This window comes from Triturus cristatus, chromosome 8, assembly GCF_964204655.1.
Source record: "Triturus cristatus chromosome 8, aTriCri1.1, whole genome shotgun sequence".
NCBI lineage: Eukaryota > Metazoa > Chordata > Amphibia > Caudata > Salamandridae > Triturus > Triturus cristatus.
The window spans coordinates 867,968,125-867,995,787 of NC_140591.1; the positions used below are offsets into that span (position 1 = coordinate 867,968,125).

At 45.3% G+C, this 27,663-nt stretch overlaps 1 protein-coding gene across 2 annotated transcripts in view; it reads left to right on the forward strand.

Annotated features, from left to right (window-relative positions):
* Nucleotides 1-13,600, forward strand: part of LOC146805198 (G protein-coupled receptor 35-like) — a 98,503-nt gene extending 84,903 nt beyond the window's left edge. For both annotated transcript variants that reach the window (XM_085622400.1, XM_085622399.1), the window contains exon 2: nt 10,685-13,600. In XM_085622400.1, coding sequence (XP_085478526.1) covers nt 10,693-11,667 — 975 coding nt within the window. In that variant the 5' untranslated portion in view covers nt 10,685-10,692 and the 3' untranslated portion in view covers nt 11,668-13,600. The remainder of the gene's footprint in view (nt 1-10,684) is intronic.
* The last annotated feature ends 14,063 nt before the right edge of the window (nt 13,601-27,663 follow it).

Genomic DNA, 27,663 nt, shown 5'->3' on the forward strand with positions numbered 1-27,663 from the left:
TGTTACCGAACGTAAGTAACTTGCTCATCTGAAAGAGACTATTAGTTATAGATTCCTTACCTTAAAATAGATACCCCAGCAATACCAACCCCGGAGGTGGGTCTGCGAACCAAGTTCACACCTGAAAGTCCTGGAGAACAGAATGGCCAAAGAAGCAGTCTCTCCGAACTTGGCTGTCCAGGCAGTAGTGTTTGGCAACTACGTGGGAATCTCTGCGCGTGTTCACCAGACAGATATCATTGAGGGGAACTCCCCATCCCAAAGCAGTGGTAGCTGCCGTCGCCCTGGTGGAATGGGCACACAGTCCCACTGGAAGCTCCTTTTTTGCCAAAGAATAACAAGCTTTAATGCACAAAACGATCCACCTAGAAATTGTCATGTGTCCCTCAGAGGCCTCTCAGGATCCGATCGTTGCTCAAATGGGTCCACCTATTGACACCATCAATTCCGAACTGCTTATAGCATGGAAGGTTAAGATGGTCAATCGGGGGAAGGAAAGGAAGGGAACAGCGGGGAGGGAGATCTGCGGGGAGAAGAACACCTTATTGTAACACAGTCGGTGACACAGAACAGTAATGCAGTATGCAATCTCCCTATATACCTGTAAAGGAAAATAACACGCTTCTGGCAGTAGCTTCAAGAAGGATGATTGAAAGACATCAAAACTCTGACAAAAAAGGCTTTAGCCACTAAGAAGACAGTATTGTGGACATAAACCTGAGGATTAAGCCAAATACAATAAACCATTAACTACACATGGACAGTTTTATCATTCAGTGATAACCCGCCAATGTTGGTGTAAAGCCCAACGTCACAAGGGAGGAAGGATGGTTTCTTGTCTCATCCTCTCACTGACCCCTGCTAAATAGGACAGACTAAACGATCATTGACTATATTTTATGTTACTTGTGTGTTTTTGTTTGAGTATAGTCTTGTAAGCATTATTGGAATCATAATGCACCGAAACATTAGTCACAGCAAGTACTTCAATGATAGGTATTTGGTATACTTTAAGGAGCAAACTGCTAATATACCACCTGGTGTATTCAAAGTTCTCCACCTTAATAGTTGTTATTTTGTTTCTTGTAGTTACCAAAACGAATGTCCTTTTGTGGCTGAGTCTCAAATCAAGATTTGTATAAATATGAACGCTCTCCTTTTAAACACAGGCTATGTTGTTGCATCGTAAACGAAAAAGCGGTTTTGCCCCATCTATCAACCGCACAGGAACACCCTTACCGCACCGGACGATCTGCAACCCAACTCACGTGTCCTCACCGTCTCCAGGAACAGGATGATCTGCACTGGTCTTCCCAAGGCCCGATTTTCATAGCCCTTGCATTGTGGGTTGACGTTATTTCTTGTGCGTGCGTACGCGATGCGCCGCACAGGATTCTGGGGGCTGTAGTTCCTGCCCCGCGATTCTGGGTTTTTGTCGCCTTGTTCCTCCGGCCACCAGGCTTGCAGCGCCCGGTATACTGCGGCGTACCTTTTCCAGGTCCCTGCATGTTTGTCCTGCTGGTTGGCCGCGGTGTCAGCTTCCCGTTGCAGTATGTGTGTAACAGAAACGGTCCGTTTGTTGGCTACATGGGTGCCCAAAAATGTCGGGCCATGCACAAAGTGCTGCTCATCCACCCGGAGTTGTTTGGTGCGATCCAAATAAAAGGAAAGCGCACATTTTGGATCCATACGGTGGAGCCTCTCTTCCTCTTTAGAAGGATGTGGAGGCGGAAAGAAGGTGGGCAAAGTGATGGTTTGACCAATGTGGAAAGAAGTAACCGCCTTGGGAAGAAAGGAAGGTCTGGTTCTGAGTACGACCTTGTCCGTATGAACAGCCAGAAAAGGAGGCTTGGAAGCAAGTGTTTGGAGCTCACTCACCCTGCGAGCAGAGGTGATGGCAACCAGAAAGGCAGTCTTTAAAGTAAGACGTCTGAGAGGACAGTTATGAAGCGGCTCAAAGGGAGCGCACATAAGGTAGGTAAGAACCAAGTTCAAGTCCCACTGAGGCATTACGAAGGTAACAGGAGGAAAAAGATGAGCAATGCCCTTAAGAAAGCGATTTACAACAGGTTTCCTGATCGGCCTTATCTTTTCAAGTCCTCTAAGAAAGGCTGAAATGGCTGAGAGAACACTTAAGAGTGCCTAGAGCAGAGCCCTGCTGGGCCAAAGAAAGGAGGAACAAGAGAACCTCCAAAAGAGGGTAGAGGGGAGTTTGGTGCTCCAGTGACTATCTTTGTATAGTCCCTCTTTTTTACCTCCACCATCTCCCTGTGTTCCTGGCGGCTATCGCTTGTTGTATTTCAAGGTGGCAGCTCCTAGGGCAGGGGTAGCGGATTGAGCATATCTTCGCTCCTGCAGTGTTGGGCGATATCAGGTGGTATCCGGACAGAAAACCAAGCCCACGAATTGATACACTGCCCGAGCGAAGATGGATCCCCTGGAAGATTGTTCAGCTTTCATTGATTTAGTTGTTAAATTGAATCACCGACTGTCTGAAAGACATGGGGAGAGGAATCGGTTTCAGACCTCCCGCTTTGTGAGCATGAGAGTAAAAGCTCTGTGGAGTCAAGACAGGGCCCTGAACCTATATAGATAGGTGGTGTGAGGGGACCGCTGTCGAGTGAGGAAAAAGGGAGACGACGGGCTCAGAACCCCTGTTTATATTGTGGGAAAAATGGACATTTTGCCCGTGATTGTCCTGTGAAACCATCTAGTTTGCCCCCAAGAAAAGCTGTAGCATTTGTAGACTACTGAGCACTTATTCTTGATCATCACCTTATTAAGTATCCGCTCCCGTTAATCCCTGTTTTGTTAGATCAACTGAAGCATGCTACTGTTTTTACCAAACTTGATTTGAGGGGCGCTTACCATCTCATTCGTGTCCGTGAAGGGGACGAATGGAAAACTGCTTTCAGTACCAAGTTTGGTTTGTTTGAATATCGCGTTTTGCCTTTTGGTTTGCGCAACGCACCAGCTGCTTTTCAGTTTTTTATCAACGAGGTTTTGAGGGAATAGCTGAATGTAAGTGTGATTGTGTATATTGACGATATTTTGATTTTCTCTAAAAACACAGAGGATCATGAGAGTCACGTGTCACAGGTGTTGCAGAAATTGAGGGAACATCATTTGTACGTTAAGTTGGAGTAATGTAAATTCCATACTTCAAGTGTGGAGTTTTTGGGGTTTCTTGTTTCTTCTGGGGGCATTAAGATGGATCCTCGCACGATTGAGGCTATTGTTACCTGGCCTTCCCCTACCTGTGTAAAGGATGTATAGGTCCTACTTGGTTTCGCTAATTTCTATAGGCGGTTTATTTCACACTTTTTGGATGTAGTAACACCTATGACTGCCTTGTTGAAAAAGGGGGTGCCGTTTGTTTGGTCTCCTGTTGCACAAACAGAGTTGGAGAGGTTGATTGATAAATTTACTTCGGCCCCTGTTCTTGTGCATCCAGACCCTGCCTTGCCCTTTTTTGCAGAGGCTGATGCCTCTTTGTGTGCTGTGGGTGGTGTTCTCTCACAGAGGGATCTGGAAACCAGCTTTATGCATCCTATTGCATTCTTTTCAAAAACTTTGCCACTGTATAATTACGTTCCGCTTGCAGCAGAGAGGGAGTTGTTGGCCATTAAGCTGTCCTTTGAAGAGTGGAGACATCATTTGTGGGGGGCTCGACACCCCATTACAATTTATACAGATCATAAGAATTTAGAGTTTTTTCGCTCCGTTAGAGCATTGACACCGAAACAGATGTGGTGGGTATTATTCTTTAATGAAGATGATTTCGTCATCACATATAGGCCTGCTGCACGACAATTGAAATCTGATGTGTTGTCTCGCACACATGTGTGACAGATGGGGAAGCACAGGGCTCTGAATCAAGGTCTATGATACCTGAGGAGAGGATTGTGGGTTGTGTTTCAGCAGATGAGTTTTTATCTTCTGTAAAAGAACAGGTGGGAAATGTGGACCTTACCCCATGGCTGACAAATCCACTCTTTACCGTTAAGAATGGTCTGCTGTATCATGATGGACGGCTGTTTGTACCACCTGAATTGAAGGAACAAGTCCTTGCTTGGTGCCATTCTTCATCCTTAGTAGGTCATCCTGGAATGAATAAGACCAGAGAGTTTTGTTTACGTTGGTTTTGGTGGGTGACAGTAGGGCATGATGTCCAGGTGTTTGTAGCTTCTTGCCCTGTTTGTGCCATTAACAAGCCGACGCACACACATCCATCTGGGTTGTTGTGTCCTTTGCCTGTCCCTCCTGTTCCTTGGCATATTATCAGTATGGATTTTGTTACAGATCTCCCTCTGGACTCCTGTTATACAGCCATACTGGTGGTGGTGGATCTGTTCACTAAGATGGCACATTTTATACCTTTGCCAAAGGTGCCTAAGGCTCATGAGTTGGCCATAGTGTTTGTGAGTAATGTTGTGAGGTTACATGGGTTACCCGATGCCATCGTGTCTGATAGAGAGGCACAGTTTATTTCACACTTTTAGACTGAGCTGTGCTCCTCCTTAAAGATTGAGGATGGTAAGCGGATGACAAACGCAACTTCGACTGATGGTCAGACAGAACGTTCAAATCAAACAATGGAAAAGTACCTCCGGTGTTTATGGACCTCCTTGACTTGTAGTTGGGTTATGGCACTCCCCGTAGCACAATTTGCATATAATAACAGCATGCACACAGCACTAGGGATGGCTCCTTTTTTCTGTTCCATGGGGTTTCATCCGAAGGCTATTCCAATACAATCCACAGGGCACGTACCCGCGTTGGACACCTTAAGTCTCTCCCTTGCCCAAATTTGGAACAAAGCACAGGAACAGTTGAGGGTCACTAAGCTCAGTATGAAGCAGCAAGCCGACAGACACAGAAATCCTGCCCCTTCTTATGCAGTGGGTGATCAAGTATGATTGGCAACAAAGAATTTGAGGCTGGGTGGTTCTCGGAAATTACAGCCACAGTATGTGGGGACTTTTAGTATTCTTAGTATAGTGAACCCTGTTGCTATGAAACTAGAGTTGCCAGAAGACTATTGCATCCATCCAGTGTTTCATACATCCCTATTAAAACCCTACAACAGGTCTACTCAGGCATTGCCACCCCCCCTCCTGTTTTAGCTGACTGGTATGAGGAGTTTGAGGTCAATGCTATCCTGGATTCCAGACGCAGGAGAGGGAGGTTAAATTATCTTGTGGACTGGAAGGGTTATTCCCCGAAAGAACGTACTTGGGAACCAGCGAGAGATGTTCATGCTCCCCGATTGGTACGTTCATTTCATCTTCGTCATCCCACTAAGCCACGTCCTGTGGGGAGGCTTTGGGGGGGGATACTGTTAGGGATTAATGGGAGACCGCTTCACTTACCCACTGTTTTCTGTCTCGATGTCCTCTCTTGGTCTTCATGGTCAGGGCTGCTGGTGCGCATGCAGGTTTTGGCGCGCAGGCAGGGGGGTGTAAAGTTGAACGGCAACTGCAAGACCGCGCTTGTTTTCTTTCCCCGGTCTTGGTACCCGGAAGGACTTTGCTACTGGGATTCAACTTCCGGTTCGTCGGATCCGTGGATTCCCGTTCTGTCTTCGCCCTTCCTTTTGGGATTACGGCCTCTCGCAGGATTGCGAGGAGTGTTTGCCGCCTGGAGACTATTTCCCTTTGCTTTTCCTTTTCCGTTCCGTTCCGTTTTGGATACCAACACCGCAGTTTTTGGGATCGCGGTCAGTGTCGATAATTAGAGTACTTGCGCTGCGGGTACGCATCTGTGTGCCTGAATTTTCCACAAGCCTTCTTTCTGGCTGTTTTCTGACCGGGTTAGGTCATTAGACTTGCTGGTGGAGTTCTTTGGGCCATTTTTAAACTCGTTTGAGCTACAACACTTGGACTTCGTTTTTTCCCTAAAACTCTGTATTTTACGTTTTGGTGGGGTTTTTTCCTCTGTTTGAGGCATTTTTTTCCTTCTTTTCCTGGATCACTGACGCTAAAGACATTGGGAAACTGGAGGACCGAACGTTTATGCTTCATGATATGGGACTGTAACTTTTCCCTCTTCACCCTGGAGCTGATCTTCTAAGAACATGACCTTTTAGCTAGAGGATCAACGCCTGCTCATAGTATGGGTAAGTGTTTTTTCTTGCGCCAAGCAGTGCCTGACCATGTATATTAAGTGAGTGATGATCATTGGGGTTAATGTATGTTTCTATTCATATTTTCTTCGAGAGGACGTGAGCCCTTTTCCTACCAACTGCAGCTAGAGGGGAGTTTGGTGCTCTATTGACAATCTTTGTATAGTGCCTTTTTTTTACCCCCACCTTCTCCCTGTGTTCCTGGCGGCTATCGCTTGTTGTATTTCAAGGTGGCAGCTCCTAGGGCAGGGGTAGCGGATTGAGCATATCTTCGCTCCTGCAGTGTTGGGCGATATCAGGTGGTATCCGGACATCCTGCCTAGCGAGTCGGCAGTATCCAGTCCACAGCGAATTGTAAACTTTGCATCATCTCTCCCCTAGGCAACTGCACGGGAGAGTACAGCCTGGGCCTCCTCTGGGCACTGGGGCAGCACTTGCACCACCGTATTCCACACGGAGTGGGTGTAACGGCCCAACAGACGTGCAGTGTTTACCCACCGCAATTCCAAGCAGGAGGAAGAAAACATCTTCCCAAGATGGTCCAGCTTTTTGGATTCCCTATCAGGTGGTGTGTTAGGGAATGCGCCTTTGGATGTGGAGGCTTGGACCACCAAGCTCTCAGGGGTGGGGTGTTGGGAGAGGTAAGTGGGGTCGCCTGGCCAGGTGGTGGCGTCAGGCAATCATCCTATCCACAGGAGCCCCTGTGTTGGGCCTAGACCATGTGCCCAAAATGATGGCAGTGAGGGCTTCATTAAACGGTAGCAGGGGCTCCGAAGAGCTCGCTGCCAGTTGAAGCACCTCTGTCAGGAGGTTAGTCCTGACTGCCACCATAGGTAGCTCGAGGTTTAGAGCCTCGGCCACCCTACGAAACACCACGGAGTAAGACGCTCTCTCCTCCATAGCCACGGTAGGAGGAGGCAACATGCCGCGGGTCTGGTGAGGTTTTCAGACCACTGGCTTCCCCCAGTTCCTCTCTCCAGTCTGGTTCGAAACCTAGCTGGTCAGTCAAAGGGTCTCCAGACCCCTCCCAGTTCTCCTCACTCTCCACTGGCTGCCAATCTGCTCTCAAAGAGCCAGGTTAGAACAGGGGCACAAAAGCACCCGTCGCCGCCGGCTCCGTCCTTGGTCAACACCGGCCTGGGTCACAACTGGCATCGGCTACGGATGTGGTGCCGGTGGTATTGGCGCTGCGGAAGGTGTAATAAGGTTGACTGGCGCCGATCCATATCCAGGCCTGGATCCAAGGCGGCCCTGTGGTGCTGGGGCCGGAGCTGCCGGCCTTGAAAGCTCAGGGTCCCCAGCCGAGTCTGTGGGGCCCGAAGGAGCGCCGGCGAAGTTGGCCTGCCCAAAGATGGCATGCATCGTTTTGTAAAAGGTGCGAAGCTGGGCAGGGGTCGCTCCGGGTCCCGGGAAGGGGGCGGGGGGAACTCTGACTTCTCCCTGTCGGTCGGTCGGCTGACGCGACGAGGGATGCAGGTGGTGCCCCTCCCGCGGCTCCACGTGCGGAGCCCCAAGGGTCGATTCAAAGAGCAACGGTTCTTCTTCGACTTCTTCTTGTGCTTCGACTTACCTGAGGAGTGAGAAGACTTTGAAGGAGACTGGTGGTGGCTCTGTGACCAGTTCCTCGACCTCCCACGCGATCAGGACCTCAAATGGCGTGGAGCCGACTGCTGTGCCTCGAGAAGCTTTTGAGACCACTCCCGCAAAGACTTTGGATTAATGGTCCGGCAGTCGGAGCACGACTTGGGGTCGTGGTCGCGCTCCAGGGAAAACAGGCACATGCAGTGTGGATCCATCGCTGACATCAGCCGGCTGCAGGAGCCGCAAGCCTTGAAATGGGAATCTTGACATGCACCAAGAGTCGAAGACTCAAAATCGAGGTCGACAAAAGTCAGCACAAATTCAGTCAAAAAGTGACTGGAGGTACCGCTCTCTCCGGATCTGCACTGGCTGGCGCGGAAAAAGAAAGAACTGATGTCAGCGCACGAGGGCGGTGTCTAAGTAGCTACCGCAACGCCATCCTGGTAACCACGATGCCAATGAGGAATGCGGAGCCAACCGACGCCACCATTTGACGTGCATGGGTACTGCGGACGAAACAATTCTCCGGATCCAGTCTGATGCCTGGGGGTAATTCTAAGGGAAGGAATCTATAACTAATTGTCTCTTACCGATTGATAAATCCATAAGTTGTAGTGTTTCAGCTTTGGCACAGCTGCTCACCTAGCCTTTGACACTCAAGCGAACAAAGGAAATAACTTGCTTATTCGGTTGTAGTGTCAGTGTTCTGCTTCAGACGAAAGGTTACTAGCAAAGGCCTCACAAGTGTACTATATTTCTATACTGCGGAAAAACTGTTGTGCGGCACGTGTATGGAGAAGGCAACATTGCATTATTGATATTAGAGAGAAATTTGAATCCTTTGGACATAGAGCGAAGCCCATACTTAAAATACTTACTGGCCGCATGGAGACATTCAAAAACGAACCACGTTCCATTTCTACTATTTCTCCATTATTTTGGACATTTAATATTATCTTGGATATCTTGGCTTGACGATTGCAATGGAATGAAAAGCCCTGAAGAAGTCCCAAGAGGGATGAAATGCGTTGGCAAAGCATTTGTATGGTGATTTTAATAAAAAGAGGATAATTGATTCACAATAAAGGACGAACTAAAAAAAAAAAACTACAATCAAGACTCACGTCATTGATACATTCATTCAGCTTCCCACAGCGCATGTATCTGTTACCTTGTTACGTTTCCACTATAATAAGTTGCACTATGCCAGTTACAGAATAGAATTACATTCCTCGGGTGCAGGGTCAGTTTGTAGTTTACTATTTATTTAATGAGGAAGCTGGAGGGAAGAACTATAAGGGTACGGGGAGGTGACTGGGTAGGCACAGCCATGTGCTTTGTGGCAAGTATATACTTTTACTTGCATTCATTTATCCATGTTATAGTCCTCACGAGAGGCTCGAGCTCGTGAGCAAGTGGGCCAATGATTTGTATTATTGACTGGCGTATAGAGTGATTGCAAATTATGTGACTTAGATGGTGCCAGTCTACGAACCACACTATTTCCGGCAGTCTGTGTTCAGTGCCTCTTAAGTAACAACTTCCACTCACACTGGCTGAAATAATATCTCTTTTAGTCAGGCCAGGATCAGCACACCATGCACATGACACACCAGCATTCAGATGACACCATAAGACACAGATTGCCTGTGTACACCAGATTAATTCTACTGACAAGCCACAGTTTGTACTGTTTTCTAATCCGATTGAAAGGACCCACTCCCTGCAGTCATACTGCATTAACTACATTTTATATCCACATGTGATGAAAACATTAGATAACGCAAATAACGAGGACTTTGCAACATAATGTTTGCTCATGATATTAATGAGGGCCCACAAAGGGCTCGTTTTCCTTTTCATACCATCCTGCTGCATGACAATTTACTTCCTTTTGTTTCGTGGGGATGCCCTGACTGGGTTTGATGCTCTAGTTGCGGTGTGTTTAACTACAACTTATTCCAGTCTCCACAACCAGCAGCCCATCAAAGGAAGCAAAGCAATCCACTGCAGTGTTACTTTACACATTGCAAAGAGATGATAAATGAATTTCTGGCTGGAATACACATTTTACTTCGGGCGCAAAGCTCCCTAAATACAAGTGTCAGTTGAGTGAATAAAATAAATCTTAACTAGACTTTCCATTCATGGCACCTACACACGTGTACCTCTGATCGCATTACTGGGACCTGACATGCATTATCCCCAAGCCTTTACAGCAACTCCTTCCCTATTTTATTAATTCCTTTTTTCATTTGTGTCATTTATTTTCTACCTCCCCTCCCTCGTAACCTATTTCCAATTTCTGGTTCTCCCGCACTGCGAGGTCATACAAATGGCAATAGTGCTTTGCAAATATAATCACTCCACTGCACACAAAAAACAAAAAGTAAAAAAATTGTCATTTACAACAGCAGTGGCTCTAACTTTCACAAATGCGAGACCGATTGCATTGCAAATGCTTGTTTTAAAATGCTGTTATGCAACTTCTATGCATGCTCCATTAAGCAGCACACATAGAAGTTACAAAATGGCATTTAAAGATTGTTTATGTGCAGGAAGGTCCCCTTCCCGCACATAAACTAACAATCTTTCCCTGCACGCAGACACCCTTGCACTATGGTGCAAGAGGGCCTGTGTTGGCACTAGGCTGCTAAGTGTAGCACCAGCGCAGGGGGTAAGGCAGGGCTGCACCATAGTCTTGTATATATGGTGCAGTTCTGAGTTTCTATGACAGAGAGAGGCGTTAAGCCAGGAAGGCCAACGGCTCACTCCGCCACTTCCCTTGTACATATACCTCAGATGCAGGAAGCCTGCACCAAAAACAAACTTTGGCTGTCTTGAAGAAGTCACAGTCGATGCTGGAAATGAGTGATTGGCTGAAATATTTAGTGATTATACCACACTTGGTAAAAATGATAAAGTCTGTAAACACCAAAACCGCTTATATACTTTATTTCTTATCTTTCTGTTTTGCAGTGCTTCAGATGGGGACTATATCAAGAATGAATTGTACCGACCTGGAATTGGAGCCAGCAGTTAAACTATTTCAACTGATTATTTTCATCCCCACGCTGATCTTTGGATTGGCCTTCAATGGACTGGCCTTGTGGGTCTTTTTTTTCAGGCTTAAGAAATGGACTGAAACCAGGGTGTACATGATCAACCTCATCATTTCCGACTGCAGCCTGCTCTTTACCTTTCCCTTCCGCTTGTACGCCTACAACATTCCTTGGAACTTGGGAAAAGAGATGTGTGGCATCGTAACGTTTATCTATTTTTTGAACGTATACATGAGCATTCTGATCATTACTGCGGTAGCTGTTGATCGTTATGTAGCAATTAAGCACCCTTTGAAAGCGAAGGTTTTAAGGTCTCCAGTCAAGGCAGCTATAGTGTGCATTTTTTTATGGATTATTGTAATTTCTCTTCACACTTATTTACTAGTGCACGATGCTCAACGAAATTCAACCCAAAACAGTGTTAATTGCTTTCAACAAAGGGCTGAGCGTCCTCTGAAGCGAATTCTCTATTCCTCTGTTTTGGGGTTTTTCCTGCCCTTCTTAATACTGAGCTTTTGCTCCATTCAAGTAATCCGAATTCTCAAAAGGAAGATAACCGAAAGTCAAGATTGTGAGAGATCTGTTCGGAAAGCCATCCAAATAGTGGCTGCCAATCTGTCCGTTTTTGTTATCTGTTTTCTGCCAGACAATGTAGGGAAACTGATCAGGTTTGGCCTTTTTTACTCCTGGACGTCCTGCGCCATCAATCAACGAGTCCACACATACATACACATTGCTGCTTGCCTGTCCCACTTGAACTGCTGCTTGGATGCCGTTTGCTATTACTTTGTGGCCAAAGAATTTTGGGAAGCTTCACATCTTCCTTTCACCTTAAAATGTCTGCAAAAGGCAAGAAATCCAACACAAGAATTGAGAACAACACAAGAAAGACATCTGTGATTGATATCTGCCACCTTCGCATCTGGCGTTCAACTTAAAATCGCTGCAATGGGCAAGAAATCCAAAACAAGAAAAAGACCCAACAAAAGAAACAAATCCAACACAAGAAATAAGTCGGCAGCGTCCACCCTTTTATAAGACAAAGAAAAAAAAACAAGAAGAAACCTTGAAAAAAGATTTTCGCTATTATGTGTTCTCAAGAAAGGAACCCAAAGGCACTGAGAAGTTTCACAATCAATCTGTCTTGTGTACAAAGAAAATATGGTTCCTTTCTGGTTCGTTACTCAAAATAGTTTTGAAACGTGCTTTTTGATTTGTTTTAAAATCGATGGACTTTTTAAAAACACTCGTTAAGTGCTACACAGCCAAGAACAACAGTATTAACAGCTCCGGGTTTGAAGCTGCACAGTGAATAAAAATTGAGCACAGAACCACCCCCCCCCCCCCCCCCCCGCTCTTTTTTTTGTTACACAGTACGATCTTTTTCCCATCGTCTTTTATCTCACACCCTTCCCATACTAACAAGACTTGCAAAGCTGGGAGGCCATCTACGGCATTTCTACACAGGTGTTATGCAGATTAACAAAAAGCCATTGTTTATTCTGTTTTTCTCAATCATTTCACACGTAACATGAGACCTGCTGAATAAACCTGTAAATTGCCATCTAATGTGTAACCCAAGATAAGAGCATCTGGCTTGTCACCCGAGCTTAGCACTAAAAACTTTTCCACATATGGTCACAGCGTATTCAACACCCTGCCTGCCAACCAAGCACTTTCCCAAGGAAGTAACTCGCTAGCCTTTTTAGGTCGAGCCTGAGCCAGCACGCATGCTCTGCGGGACTTATCGTAGAGGAGTAGCGAATAGAAGCCCCGCCCACTCTCCACCCATGTTTGCCATTGGCTTGTGTCATTGTCTGTCCTTGGCTTCTGGTTCATCAATAGGCTTGTTAGATCCTCCTTAGTACCACCTCCTCTTCATTTGTCACCTCCTATGGCGACTGGCCCCTTTACTTAGTCTAAATAACACTACCGTGTAGCACTCTGTGAGCACTATTTTCTTTAATGAGGTTCTCCTACTGCCTTCTTACTCCCCCTCCCTCCTGTTGTCGTGCCTTCTCTTCCCCCCTCACGCCATCTGTGTCTTCTCCCCCCCCCCCTCCCTCCCGTTGTCCGTGATGATTACCATTTGCAATGCAATAGGTCTCGCATAAATGTGAGACCTAATGCATTGCAAATGCTTGTTGATAATGTGCTCTGGCACCTCACTGAAGGGCACGAATCGCAATATAACTGGTATTACAAATTCCAAGATAAAATACAGCACACTGAAACCACATTTCATGGTACAACTATGTTAGTAGGTTGGAGCTCTGCCTCCTGAAAAAGCTCTCCAACCTACTGTCTATTGCATCCACGTGGAACACTTTCTTTCATACAAACGTGTCTATCAAACTTCCCGCCCAGGACATGGTCTGACGCGGAGTACTTCCTCGTTGTACATACACAGTCGCTAAATACTGAAGTGTTGGTCATACAGAGGGTACTGACTCTTGCACACACCGCTTCCTCCTGGTACAGAGCTGCTCACTGTAAATCTACGTATATCCTGCATGTATGATATAATCGAAGACAAGGTTATACATACTGGGAAAATTGAATGATGTTTTGTTTTAAGCTGTTTTAAACTGTTAATGTTATTTTAATTACAGACGTGCTTAAAAAAACTAGAAATGAGGAATATAAAGTGACACACGAAGGGCCACAGTATTGCTCATCTGCTTCTTGGCGTCCTCTGCTTCCATAATTCTTCACTTTGATGCTTTATTTGAACTATCGATGCCTTAACTCAAATGAAACACCCATACGCGTTATTATGAAACTGATTTCTAATCTAAGATCAATAAACAGATTTGAAAAAAAACCGAGAAAAGTCTGAATGAGTTGTGTGCCGCTAAGTCTTCAATGGACTCTAGATTTGAAACAGTATACACTATATTTGAGTTTAAACGTGTCTAATTTTAATGGATGTTTTGCTTATGTTTGAATGAAATAATTGCATTGGTCTACATGTATCAGGAATTCCAATTATACTGTTGTGCCGCACCAATAAGCAACTACAAATTCAACAAAAGCAACAAAATGTTGCTTTTAAATTGTGCAGTGATTTAGGATGCATTCAACATCAAAACAATCATTTGCAGCGCAATCAGACTAGCATTTTGTAAATTAGAGCTATTGGCGCTGTAAATTATATTGTTTTTTACTAGCGGAATCTAGAGGACTAAGAATGAGGAATTACTACTGGGAAGAGAGACACAGCTGAAGCACTGCCTAGAGGATTTAGCTTCACTGGTCCAGTCAGTAATTCCTCATTCTAAGCTAGCAGCACTCTCTAGAGGATTTAGTGCTGCGGCTGCTTCTCTGGTCCTGTCGGTAATCCCCACATTTTAAGACCTCTAGGCAGTGCTGCGGCTGCTTCTTAGAAGGAGGATTTACTGCCAGGGCCTAAGTCCCCTAGATAATGCTGCTAGCTAAGAATGAGGAATTACCGACTGGACCAAAGAAGCTAAGTCCTCTAGACAATGCTGATACCTTCTGCTCTGGTCTCATCTGTAATTCCTCATTCTAAATCCTCTAGACAGGATCAGGGAAGTAGCCACAGCACTGTCGGTAATCCCCACATTTTAAGGCCTCTAGGCAGTGCTGCGGCTGCTTCTTTGGTCCTGTCAGTAAATCCTAATTCTGTCTAGAGGACTTAGAATGAGGAATTACAACTAGGAACAGAGGTGCAGCTGTGGCCCTGCCTTGAGGACTAAGACTGAGAAATTACCACTAGGACCAGAAAACCAGCTAGCAGTACTGTCTAGAGGACTTAGAATTTCCCAATTCATTTAGGGAACAATTCCCCACCCCAATATGTGCATATGCCAGTGTTTTTGTGACATAAAAAAGAAATAGAGAATGGAGCTCATTCTAATAATGAGCCCTTTGCAACTTTGTCAAGCCTGCCCATAAATAAAAGTGCACAAAAGAAAAAAATATATATAAATTCACCCCACTTCTAATTAAACCAAGTAAAATATTGCGTCTGGAAATAAGGGTATTGCATACCTGTTAAACAAACCCAAAAGTAAAGGAACATTATTTTTGTTGCAAACTCCATTTTTTGATGTCGTAAACATGACGCAAACAGTGGCCATGTTTACAAAATGTGAAGAATTAACAAATAATGTTTGTCATTCGCTAAAAGGTTTTGAATTAGTGCATTAAAGTTGTTTTAAATAAAATAGAAAAAATATTTTTATCTACAAAAAGTGCATGTTAACAAATGTTTATCATCGGCAAATAGGCTTTGAATTAGCGAGTGAAAGTTGTTTTAAGTAAGATGGAAAAAAAAGGATTTTATACACAAAAAGTGTATGCTATACTATATGTCAGTTAAAACAGTGGCATTAGCATACAATACATCATGTACATCGCGCATTGGGTTATGTAACTAAAGTGACCAAAATGGAGCATTCTTAAAAAATGCTGCAGCCTGCACAAAAACAAAATAGCGCACAAACACAAAGATAAAAAGCCTTTAGAGAAGACACACATAAAAGGCCAATACTCCAGGGGACGAGCGATTCCTGAAAATGTTGGACAAATAAAAGTCAAACACCAATAAATCAATTTTTTACGAATGACACACATTTGAATGAGTCGCCAATGAGGGGCGGAATTAAAGCTATAAATCAATGGGGGGAAGGAAGAGCGAGATAATTTACAGAGGTCCTACACCCTAGATCCTCCTGGAGAGTAGTACATTATTTATCAGAATAAGGTTAACTACCCTCATTCTGATAAATAATGGGCGGAATTAAAGCCCAAGTACCGAACACAGCATGCCTTGCAGAGTAGCGTATGCACTGCATAGGCTCAACATAAAATGCTGTCAGATCATTTTCCTCATTGAAATACATGCCAGGGCAATGCTCTTAACATTGACAGATTTTTAAAGGAATTCAATGCAATTCTGAAAACAACAAAACGTTACTGTTTAATGGATAATATGAAGTCTTCAACAAATTGTTTTAGTGCAGTTAAGTAATCCACTGAGCTAAAAGCTGCAAAAGCACAATATTAATGTTCAACAGTAAAATGGCTAGTTTATTGTTCTCTTCTTTCAGTTTATCAGAAAGGAAGTCACTAATTTCATTTTTCAATTTTCAAAGCCCTATTTTCATTATTGAAAGGACTGGAAATCAAAGATAAAAAAACTCTGGAAACTCAGTTTGCAAAGTTCGATTTTAAACAAGAACAGGGTTCGCTCGTCGAAACTCAGCTTGAAAACTCCCAGAATCCTTGAAATTGATGCATTTCACTAGTTAGGACCAAGGAAGCAGCAGGCTGCAGTTAGAGTCTCCAATAACCACGTTTGCAAGCCTGAAAAGCCAGGATAGTAAAGAGTATTTGTAAAAAATTAGCAACATTTATTAAAATGCATCATGTTGCTTAGTATGTTAAAAGCAAACTATTGAGTGGAAATATTATATTAAAGCTTAAGTTACTGATTAGAAAACAAAATTGAAATAAAAGTTCATTTGTTTCTTTTTTTACATTTATAAGTGGTAAAAATAGGTAACTGCGCACATAATACATATTATATAAAACGCAAATTAAGAAAAATAGGAGATTTAATGAGTACTCACCAAAGCAATTATCAAAGTCCATTTATCAAAGCCGTGGAGAAGGTCCGAATCAGTGAGGTTAATCTAAGACATTTTGGCAAAGAGTTCCTTATTTGTGATGCTTACATGAAGAATGACTGATGTGCTGGGATTTAGAGTTTTCCATGCCCAGACAGGATTTACTTCTGTGCTGGGATTTGAGGGTTTCCTTACCCGACAGGTTTTACTTCTGGTAACCAGGGTTTCATCGATGATTGTTAATATTAAGTCAACTCATATAACCGAGTAATAAAGTGTGTTGTTCCACTAGTCATCATGATCTTTATTTGGCAGAGGCTGTCACAAAAGTACACATGTGGATACAGTTCACATAAAAACATAAAACAATAACATCAATAGACCTTATGATGATTTTTCGAGTTGATACACAAGTAATGATCCAATGATTTTAATAAGTCACGGAGTTTCGCAGTATGGTCAGTGCCATTGACTTATATTCTTGAGTTCCAGTAGCACCTCGTTAGGAAGGCTCATTAAGTTAGAGGGTCGAGCTAAAATACTTGTGCACATCACATTAGTGGCAGCAATAAACAATACAGTGCGGATCTCAGGGCCCAACACTGATTCTCCATACCCGCACTGAAAAACGGGACAAAGCAAACACAGTCGAGGGTGTTGTGTCAGATCTGAATACTCTGGAGACAACCCTATAATTCCTGACCTGCATATTTCGACATTGTGGAAGTTTCAACTTCTTTCTATTATTTAACTATTGTTGACAGAAAAATCGTAATTAATGCGTTTTTTCACCTGAGGACAAAAAGGACAGTTCCACTAGTCAAATACATAATCATTCCAGTGCAGCGTGCACAGAAACATTCCAATACCAACTTTGTCTTCACCTCCCATTTCAACTGCTAAACTAGCAATTCCTTTATGGCTGCATCTTCTACCCAGTCTAGTCATTATTGCTTTTCCTTATCCTTGTGTATATTTGCATTCTAGATTAATTTAAGAATGTCTGTTATTTGGGACTTTCAATTTTTTTTACAGGTAGAGTGTGTGTGTGTACATATAAAAACATAAGTGACTCCTAAATTGCTATATGGTTTCCCAAGCTGACCTCATATACTTGACTTATGCAAATTAATTATCTTGAAGATCAGAATTGAACAGAGTAATAATACACTCCAATAAAATCATTCTCTCAAATACCTTTTTCTATGTCTATTGTACAATCGGCAAAAGGACAAAACATATTTATTTATTAATTGATTGAGTTTTATATAGCGCTGGCTAGACCCGGAGGTATCAGAGCGCTTTACATGAGGAAGAAACATTGTACTCATGTAATTCCTGTAACTAAGCTCCAGTAACTGTAACCATGTTCTGAAACAAAATTACATCAAACGCATAGCATAAACATGAGGAAAGAAATAGGCAAGGGGAGAGAAGATTACGGGAGAGAGTGAAGGAATAAGGGAGGTAGACGGAGAATAATGGAGGGAAGAAGAGGGGGAGGGTGTAGAAGGCACAATGGGGAGACGAGGAAAAACAGTGTCCGACGTCCGGCTGGGTAGGTGAAGGCCAAGGGGTGAACCAGAGCCAAACTCCTCTATAGCTACATGGGACAGCTCCACCGGTCATCGGCCAAAGGTTGCTCGGGCACCACAGTACATACAGAAAGGTTACAGCTTCCGCCTAGGGGGGCATAGTCCAAAAGTTCCATCGAGCGCGCCGGCCATGGTGTACAGTGCTGTGTTCTCAGCGGTAATGAGATAAAAACCCAGGTCTCTGCTGGGTGAGAATCCCTTGTCGCTGTGGCCTCTCTCAGAGGGGTCTCTGAGACTCCCGGGCATAAATGCTGGATCCCTCCCCAACAAGGGGAGAAGGAGTGCTTTGGAAAGGGGCCCACTCATGGTGGCCATTGCAGCTCAATAACTCATACATGGTGCTATTGTGACACACACTGATTATAAATTGATTTTCATACACCAAGCGTCTTGGTGTGACTCCCGTTTGGGTGCATAGCCATGAGCAGAAGTTGACCTACAAATTCCTAAATGCTACTGGGTGTACCAGTTCTAAGCAAAGATCCAGCTGCTCTGTAGATTTAACTTCCAGATATCTTTGTACCATCATACTATTACATACTTTTACCCACATCGTGCTGTCATCACATTCCCAGCAACATTTCATGATTTTACATTAAAAATCTAGTGCCAGCTGTTGCGGGTCGTCTAATTGTCAGCTAGACCGGTGCTATGTTTGGCGTCTTGCATATGCATTATTCGTTGGATACGTCTTGCATATGCATTATTCGTTGGATACTACTTTTCTAAAGATCTAATAGGCTATCCAGTTGCAGTTTTGTTACTGCAGTTTGTCAATAGCCTGGCACAAAAGAGCACCAGGAAAACTGCTGCTTGATATTCAGGGCCCTTGCTATGTGAGTAATTCTGGGAAAGCCAACATTGGTTTGTGTGATTTTGATACCCTTCACACCCAAAGTACCCATGGCTTTGCCACATATAAGATGGTGGAGAGACATTCAGTACAATATGCATCAGTAGACACTGAGACAAATCATCCTCCAAATCTACCATTCAACTTGGAAAGAGCGCCAGTCTACTGGCAAAGTACCAAAGCACTCATGTACCCGAGGGAAGGGGGCGTAGCCAACCACCAAGCATGGCGGCCGCAAACTGACGGAGCTCCCATGCAGCACCCAATTAGCCTTCAATTACTGCTGAAACCTGGGGCCAACCACCTATCATCTTTCCCCCTGCCCATGCAGGACACCAGCAATGACACGCAGCAGCAAGGGTGACTTTGATGAAACACACAGCGCGGAGTAACGATACACGAGAAAGCGGCACCATACTGCCTATGCTCCACGAGGCTGGTGGGTGCGACCTGGCCTGAGGATCCCGACTGAGGTTTTATCCCGGCTGGCTCTGGGGCCTATCCGTGTTATCTCGCAGGGGGTCCTCCTGAGATCTACAGCCTTGCGCTTGCCATTGAGGGAGGAGGGTTGCGGTCTGTGGCGACATTGACGGAGCCCGTTGAGATCCAATGCCGGTGCCCTGATTAGACAGGCCACGCAAACCGACTGAGGCTGGCCCAACCTTGAGGCCCGGCTGAAGGCGATCTGGAGATGGCCTGGAGCCCCATCGGGGGCATCCTTGTGTGCCGGAGACCCCTGGCGTGCCTACTGGAAAACGCTGTGGCTGACCTTTGCTCCCGGCTGCTCACGGCTTTGCTGAAACTCGGCAAATTTCCTCCACTAACGCACACTGGAGCACCCAACCTGCGGCCTTCGTGGAAACGCTGCAGAATACAGCTATGAATCCCTGAAGCCCTTCTGACGTGGCTATCCGGTGGCATAGTTGCTGACCTTGGCCCCCGGCTAAATACCAGTGCTCCGTCACAACCTGACTGAGATCTGAGGAGCTGTCTACAGTGGTGTGCATTGGAGCACTCTGCCTGAGAGCTCCGCGAGGACGCTACAGACTGCGGCTATAACCCCCAGAGGTCCTCCCGGACAATTGATCAGAGGTGAGGTGGTGCTGTCCCAGGGCCTCGGTGTTGATATGCTGTGATTGTGGCTCTTCCCATTTTGAACTGGGAGGGGAAGAGTCCCCAGGGGTAACCGGAGAATGGGGCATAGCGTTGACCCCTGGGCTCACCACTACTAACACTCGGAGCCCCCCCTGCCTAGGTCAACGGAATAGATTGCATGAAAGTGGCTCCAAATGCTGTAATAAGTAGAGCGCCAGTGTTTTCCTGTCATCCATACACATACCGGATGGAGTCTAAATGATAGAGGGAGTCAGAGTGTATGACACTACGTCACTAATCCATCTATGGTGTAATAGAATAACCTCCTCCCCCCCCCCCCCTTAGTCTGATCATTCACTCCATAGTTCTCAGCACCATCACTTACCCTGAAACAGTACATTCCCAGTATGGCCTGAAGATAGTAACGTTAGTACACCACCAACTGGGCGGCTCTGGGGACAACCCATTAAAGAGAGAACATATGAACCCACAGGCCCGTATAGATCGAACTGCATAACTGAGAGCTACTACACTACAGCATCATTCTCCAGCATGTGGGTGTGCCCCTTCCACTGAGATACTACACGGGCTGATTACCTAATACATTGGTTACACGTGAAGCACTCTCATAGTGTAGAGACCCGAATTAGGCTGTGCCGAATGAACAAGGGGTAGGACAGAAAACACACTCTATTGATGCCACCCCAGTGACAGCTCTAATAACACTGAAAATTCTCTACATGTGATAAAATGGGGCGCACAAAGTGGAAAATGTCCGGAATGCCACCAGAAGAACTATCGACCCAAGGAGACTCAGCTTATCGTTGACGTTTGAGAGGCTGAGTCTGTGTCCCCCCGACAAATATGACACCCGCACCAGACAAATTAGACCTAATCCTACAGGAAACAAGAGACTCACGTCAATCTATAGAGCACCAAATTGGCACTCTTACCACCGGCTTCACTCCCTGAGGGCTGACCACATCAAACTATCAGAAGCGGCCAAAAATAATAAACAGACTCTGTTGGAAGTACTACCGCAACATAAAGAACATACAGAACATATACCCCTAATACAAAGACAATTAGCAAGCCTCCTTGATAGGGCTGAAGAAGCGGAAGGCCGGGCTAGACGCAAAAACGTCTGTATAATAGGACTGCAGGAACGTGCGGAGGGCCCCAATGCGACCCAATTCATAGAGCAATGGCTATGCAATCAAATAGCCCCAGAGGGACTGTCACATTTTTTTGTGTTGAAAGAGCCACTGGATCCCAACGGGCAGGCCAACATCTGGGACTTCAACTAGGACAATAATAGCCCTTATTCTAAATTACAAAGACCGGGATCTCCTACTCCAAAAAGCCGGAGAAAAGGCACCGATACAATTGGTAAACCATCGGATCTCCCTCTATCCAGATTATACTGTCCTAGTTAAACGACAAAGAGCCTCCTACCAACCATTGAAACAGAAACTTTAAGCATTAAATCTCAAATATGCTCTGTTTCCAGAGCAATTGAAAATCATATACAACCAAAAATCTCACTTTTTCGAAAGTCCGGAGGCAGCCAATGACTGGCTGGAATCTACCCTTTCCTCTCAAATTCTTGACAATATCAACCAGAAGATACGACAGGATCCAAAGCGAGCACCTAAACAGGGAACACGCCGGAACAGACCTGTACGTAGATTCCCCACGAAAAACCAGTCACTGGAGCAGGCCCTACAGGATCAAGAATCGTCATTGGTGGCAGCTGCTTCCATACGAGAAACTATCATCCGAGTATTCTGGTGACAATGCTTGATTAATCTGCTACACGCCGAATCTGACTCTGAAATTAATGACATTTTGTTCCCCCCGATTACACCACAAATAGTGCAGGACTTATTTGACTAAAGATGTGCTGAACCGGAAAACGAAGCCCTACAATCATTGAAGCATGGCCCTGCGTATCGAGGGGAAGTAAGGCATTGTTAATGCGCATGTATTTTGTCGTTTTCTCCCCAGGTTTCTCCTATTCCTTTCATATCAAGGGGTTCTGACACGAGTGTCGCTCTGTCTGATAATGAGACATTATACAAAGTATAGGAACCATCCCCTCTGCAGTAACTGCATATTGTAATCGAATGGAACCTCGGTTTGTTTTAAATGATGTTTGGACTAGCATATTTCAAGCGCTAGTCCTAGTATTGGGTTTTGTAGTTAAGATAAATTTGTTGGGTTCCTGGCTCGCCCCACCCCATAATGCACACACTACTTATTGTACACAACTGGGCTACTGTATCACAACCACACGTATGGCTACGTTGGGTAAATACAAAGTGATAACATGTAATGTAAGGGGGATGAACTCAGTGCACAAGTGTCATTGAATCCACGCTCAATTAAATAGACGAAAAGCACAGATTGCCCTAGTTCAAGAAACCCATTTTACCGACTCTGAAGCAATTAAATTGCGTAAAAAATGGAGGCGCCAAATATTCACCACATCCTACTCCACATTTGCGAGGGGGACACTCATATGGATTAGACACGGGGTACCTTTTGTGATTCTTGAGCAGCGCATAGACACATTAGGACGCTACATGCTTATACACGGTACACTAGACGGAACCCCTATAGTTATTGGCAGTGTATATGCTCCAAATTATGACCAGGATAACTTTCTTACTAATCTAAACGTAGTGCTGGCGGACTGGACCGACATTCCATGCGTTCTCGGGGGGGACGGGACAATAACTCCATTCTGGATGTCCAGCTGGATCTCTCCCACCCCCCGGTTCGGGGGTCTGCTTCCATAAAACAAGCAGAATTTCTACAGTCCTGGGCCGAGGGCTGGGAGATGAAGGACATATGGTGCCTCCAAAACCCTACTAGCCGCGAATACTCTTTCTATTCTCCACAGCACCAACTACACACTAGATATGAGAGAATATTCTGCTCCCTGTGTCTCATGTCCAAGTCTCCCAGACTACGTATTTTGGAAAAACACTTTCCGACCATAATCCACTTGAAATTACCCTGGAATGGGGGAAATACCCACCTGGTCCCAACCTGGAGACTATGGCCGCAGATGCTAGTGGATGCGGTATTTCGTGATAAATTAGGAACGACCATTACCAATTATTTTAATGAAAATGATAACTCTGCCTCTTCTCGCCTAATAGAGTGGGATGCATTTAATTCAGTAATCCGAGGCGCAGCAATAGGAGCAAAGGTGGGGGCCCATCAGGAAATACATAAGAATCTTACAGCACTTGAGGCCTCCCTAAATAAACTTGAACGAGACGTGAGTAACAATCTCCCTGAACATGAGAACTTACAAGAAGCACGATTACAGCACGCTGAACTTCTTGAGCAACTTCGGTTGATTGACTATTGAGCGTATACCCAACATAGGCATGCAGAAGCAGATAAGTCAGGCACCCTTTTGACCCGTCTACTATGCAACATCCCCCCCCCCCGTCCCAATACCAGATATAGCATTATTAGATGGCACTATTGTACGCACCCAGGCAGAGATAAACCTTGAATTCAGTCATTACTACGAAGCACTGTATAGTGTCCCTATAGAAACACCGGAGCATATAGAGGCTTTTTTAGATAATCTAACTTGCCCCAAATTGACAGTGGACGTCCAAAAAGAATTTAAGAATCCTATAACAAGAGCAGAAATAAAAGAGGCTATTAGAGAGCTCCCAAGTAATAAGACCCCGGGACTAGATGGTTTACCATCAGAGTTCTATTCTACCTACGCAGATGAATTAACTCCACACCTTGAAAGATTGTATAAGGCAGCTCACAAGGCCCACACCCTCCCAATGACCACCATGCAAGCACTAGTCACTTCCCTTCCCAAACCAAACAGAGACCCACAAGATATGTTAGGATATCGCCCGCTCTCCTGTTAGGTTTGAAATTCCCCTTCCCGTTGTGCACATGCTATATTAGGTTCTCAATATGTGGCTAAACATATGTCATTTGTATTTACATTATGCAACCCACTGAGTTATCCTTGCAACATGTAAGCTTTAGTTAGCTTGTGTGACTCCATTTTGTATTTCGCAATCACTAGAAGACTGCATGGGCTGTGCTTGTACTAGGCCTTATTTCTCTTCTCGTTTGCCTCAGCAAAACACTGTACTTCATTATTATTTTCTCTCCTGCTCAAGGCTGTAACCCGACTTGCTAATAAACTGATATTCTTTCTCTGCATTCCAATCTCAATGTATAGCTCTGCTCTCACGTTGGGAGACGCTGAGATCAGTGGTGGCTCCCCCATTGGTGCGGGGGGCGTCGCCCCACTGTTTTCTCGCAGTGCGAGAAGGCAGAAACATAAATGGTAGTTTTAACCGTTTGTTTCTGCTTCTCGCACTGCAAGAAAGCAGAAGTGTCTCTGTGCCTGGCTGGGGGTGGGCGGTCCTGCTCGATGGCAGGGGGGAGTGGCTTACCCACTGTTGTGGGTACTGACTGTTTGGTCGGCCCCAGGGCTGAACAAAGCAGTCATGCGCACTTCCCCTTTTTCTCTATGTAGGCTGCTGCATGCAGCCTACATAGAGAAAATGGCCCGGCTGAGGCGCTCTGGCAGCGTTGTGATTGGCTTAGGGGAGCAGGAGGATGGAGGTTGCCTAAAAGGGCGCCAGGGTTCCAGAGCAAGCAGGAGCTGAGGCAGCGGGTGATGCGGTCTCGGAGGAAGCAGGTACGTTTTTGATTTTATACTGAAGATTACTGTCGATGACGTCCCACTTCCCTCCCCCTCCTCCCCCCCCCCCCCATGCACGAGAACCCACCGGCCTGTTTTGCCGGCCGCGACTGAATCAGGACTACATGTGCCAGAATGCACCACGGAAATCTTGGACAGGACCGGCAAAACGTCAGAACTCTTACAACTCTGACAAGATAGAGTGCTTTGTTGGTGGGGGGGTGGGGGGCAGGGGCGGGTAGTGGGCTGGCACCGACTATGCGGCCTATTACTGGGGGCACGGAACTAATGATGCGACCACTCGTAATTACTCTCCGGCCAACAGGACACGTGCAACCTGGGCCCCTTTATTTTATAACCTCGGACCGAACCCGGTCACGAGGTGTGCGTGCGTCCGCTCCTTGTAGTAGAGGCCGGGTGGCCCTCTACAGGGCGAATCAAAAGGGAAGCGAAGTCTGCGAGAGATTGGCACAGGGGCTGTTGAACCCGTGCTATTTGGACTGACAAAGATTTTAAGGAGACTAAATGATTTAGAAGAAGAAGAATATTCGCTTTTCAACAAAACAAAACATTAAACCGTAGGTTTAAACCTAAGGTAAACGGCAGCCTACATTCCAAACTTTGATGGCTCCGCCAGGCTGCGAGCTTGTAACGGGGAAGTGCACGGTATGAGGCGGGAAATGCCCGTGGTGTGCAGCCCAGTAGCGGCTGCTGCGCCCACGGTGGGAGAGAAACACGCGGAGTGGGTGTTTTCATCTCCCTGCCAAAGAACCCAAGTCAATTCTAAAGGCCTGGGGCTAAATTACATTCCGTGCCAATCGAAACGGAATCTTAAACAATCACAAATGTTCCAAAGTGTCTGTTAGCCTTTACTTCGCAATAAATCATGGGGCAAGTGTGACCATAAATTATTACTCATCTGCCCCCTGTTCTTGAAGGTAAACACACTGGGGCTCATTTATGAGCCCCTGCGTCACTTTTGCGCCACCGGTGTGTCACTTTTTGTGACGCACCAGTGGCGTAAAACATGCGCCATGATGCGCCATATTTACAAAGTGACGCATCTACCTAGATGCGTCACTTTGTAAACCCCTGCGCTACATTATACCTGCGTCAGGTATAATGTATGCAGGGTGGGCGTTCCCACTAAGTAAGCATCGTAGAAGTGACGCAGTGAAATCTACGAGATTTCACTGCGCCACTTCTAGGGTGCAAATGCGTCAATATCTTGCGCCTGCCTCACAGCAGGCGTAAGACTGACGCAGGCCCTTTCACATGGGGCTTACCCCATGTGAAAGGATACATTGCTGGAGTTGCGTCACTTTTGTGACGCACTCCAGCAATGCGTCACTTTTGCGCCTACAGATACGTCAGAAATACTGACGTATCTGTGACTCCTTGCGACATGATGCGTCATACTGTAAATATGACGCATCATTGGAGTCGCAGGGAGGGCGCAGTGAGCAGTGACGCATCACTTTTCATAAATGAGGCCCATAGTCTCGCTCTCTCCCTCTTTCTCTAATCCTCTCTTTTGCTCTCTGTGGTTCTGTTTCTCACCCTCTCTTGCTCTCTGTCACTTTCTCTTGGCTTCTATACTCGACCCTTCCCTTCTCTCTCTCTCTCGGTCGGTCTTCCTATCACCGACTTTCTCTGTCAATTTTCGCCTCCCTAGGTCACATTCACTTTCCTCCCTCTTTCACCCTCGCTCTCCCTCTCGTTCAACTGAATCTCCAAACTCTCCCTCCAAGCTCATTGTTTCCACCTTTGTGATCTGTTTCCAGTCTGGTCTAACAAAAATAGCGCTTTTTTTCCCCGTTATCCTGCTTTGCCTCACCTGTGAGCTAAACAATGGGTTCTTATACCCATAGGTGTGTTAGTGGCCGAGTTTTTATGTATTGTGATTGTATTTATATAGTGCTTACTTCCCTAAGAAAGGCGTTGAAGCGCTTTATGGCATGTGAACACTACTCCGGGACCCTTGCTGGTTGTTGCCTATGAATGTTTATTTCACTGTCATTAGCGCGTGGGTTTGTTTAACTGACTGGTTCGTGAAAAGCGCTTTTAGTGCGGTAGATATGGTGTATTTTGAAGCACTTTTGAAATTAAAATCAGAGGTTCAACAACAGTGCTGTATGTGCAGGGGTAGTCTATAAAGCCAGGCCCGGCCTGTGGTGCCTCGCGTCACGTGACTTCTCAGCTGTGTAACACATCTCGCCACAACAGAAGACCTGCTCAGTCAGGGGCGTAGGAGACACTAAAATTCTGGGGGGGGGGACAGGGACAACCTTGTGCACTTTCCAGTGACCCTATACAAATCACCGCCCGTTAAACAAATACAATCGCATACTTTCGAAGTGAAATATTGAGAGAAGCAGGCATGTAGTCACAGTTTGCATGTATGCTTTATTGTTATTTACATTCATATAGTAATGAGACCAAATGTTTAAAAAAAAACATATATATGAATCTTGCATCTTAATGCACAAAGCAACCAAAGGCCGCTGACTTAGGGTGGGGGCGTCGTGTTTGCAAGTGCATTAGGGTTTGAAAAGTACCTGCTGCTGCATTCCTGGTCTCCAGCAATTTTCAGGCAACAATAAAAATGTGAAGATAACTTTGGTGATTAATGTTCTTTTTTTGAGAGAGATCGAAGGCTTGTCTAGTGAAAGTTTTAATTCAATAGGTCAGTGAGTTACTGCTTTTGTCTGAGATATTCTTTTGGTATTTGAAGTTTATAAGTTAAAATCCTAACATTGAACAATGAGCTATTAACCGTCATCAAAGAGCTGCATAAAAACTTCAATGTATAGATTAGAACGTTATGATTTTTCCCCAGTCTTTCCCTATCCTAATGTTGGAAAATGGGTTCATTAGGATAGAAATCAATTCTGATTATTGAAGAGAACCCCCAACCATGGTGTTATGTTTTACATTCTGAGTTTGTGTTTCTCTAGTGTTGCAAAGCTGCTCTGGGCACTCCCCAACTTTTTGCTGACTGGTACTGGTGGTACCTGACTGGCTGACCCTGGCCTCTGCCTAAACAGCCAGTGCTAT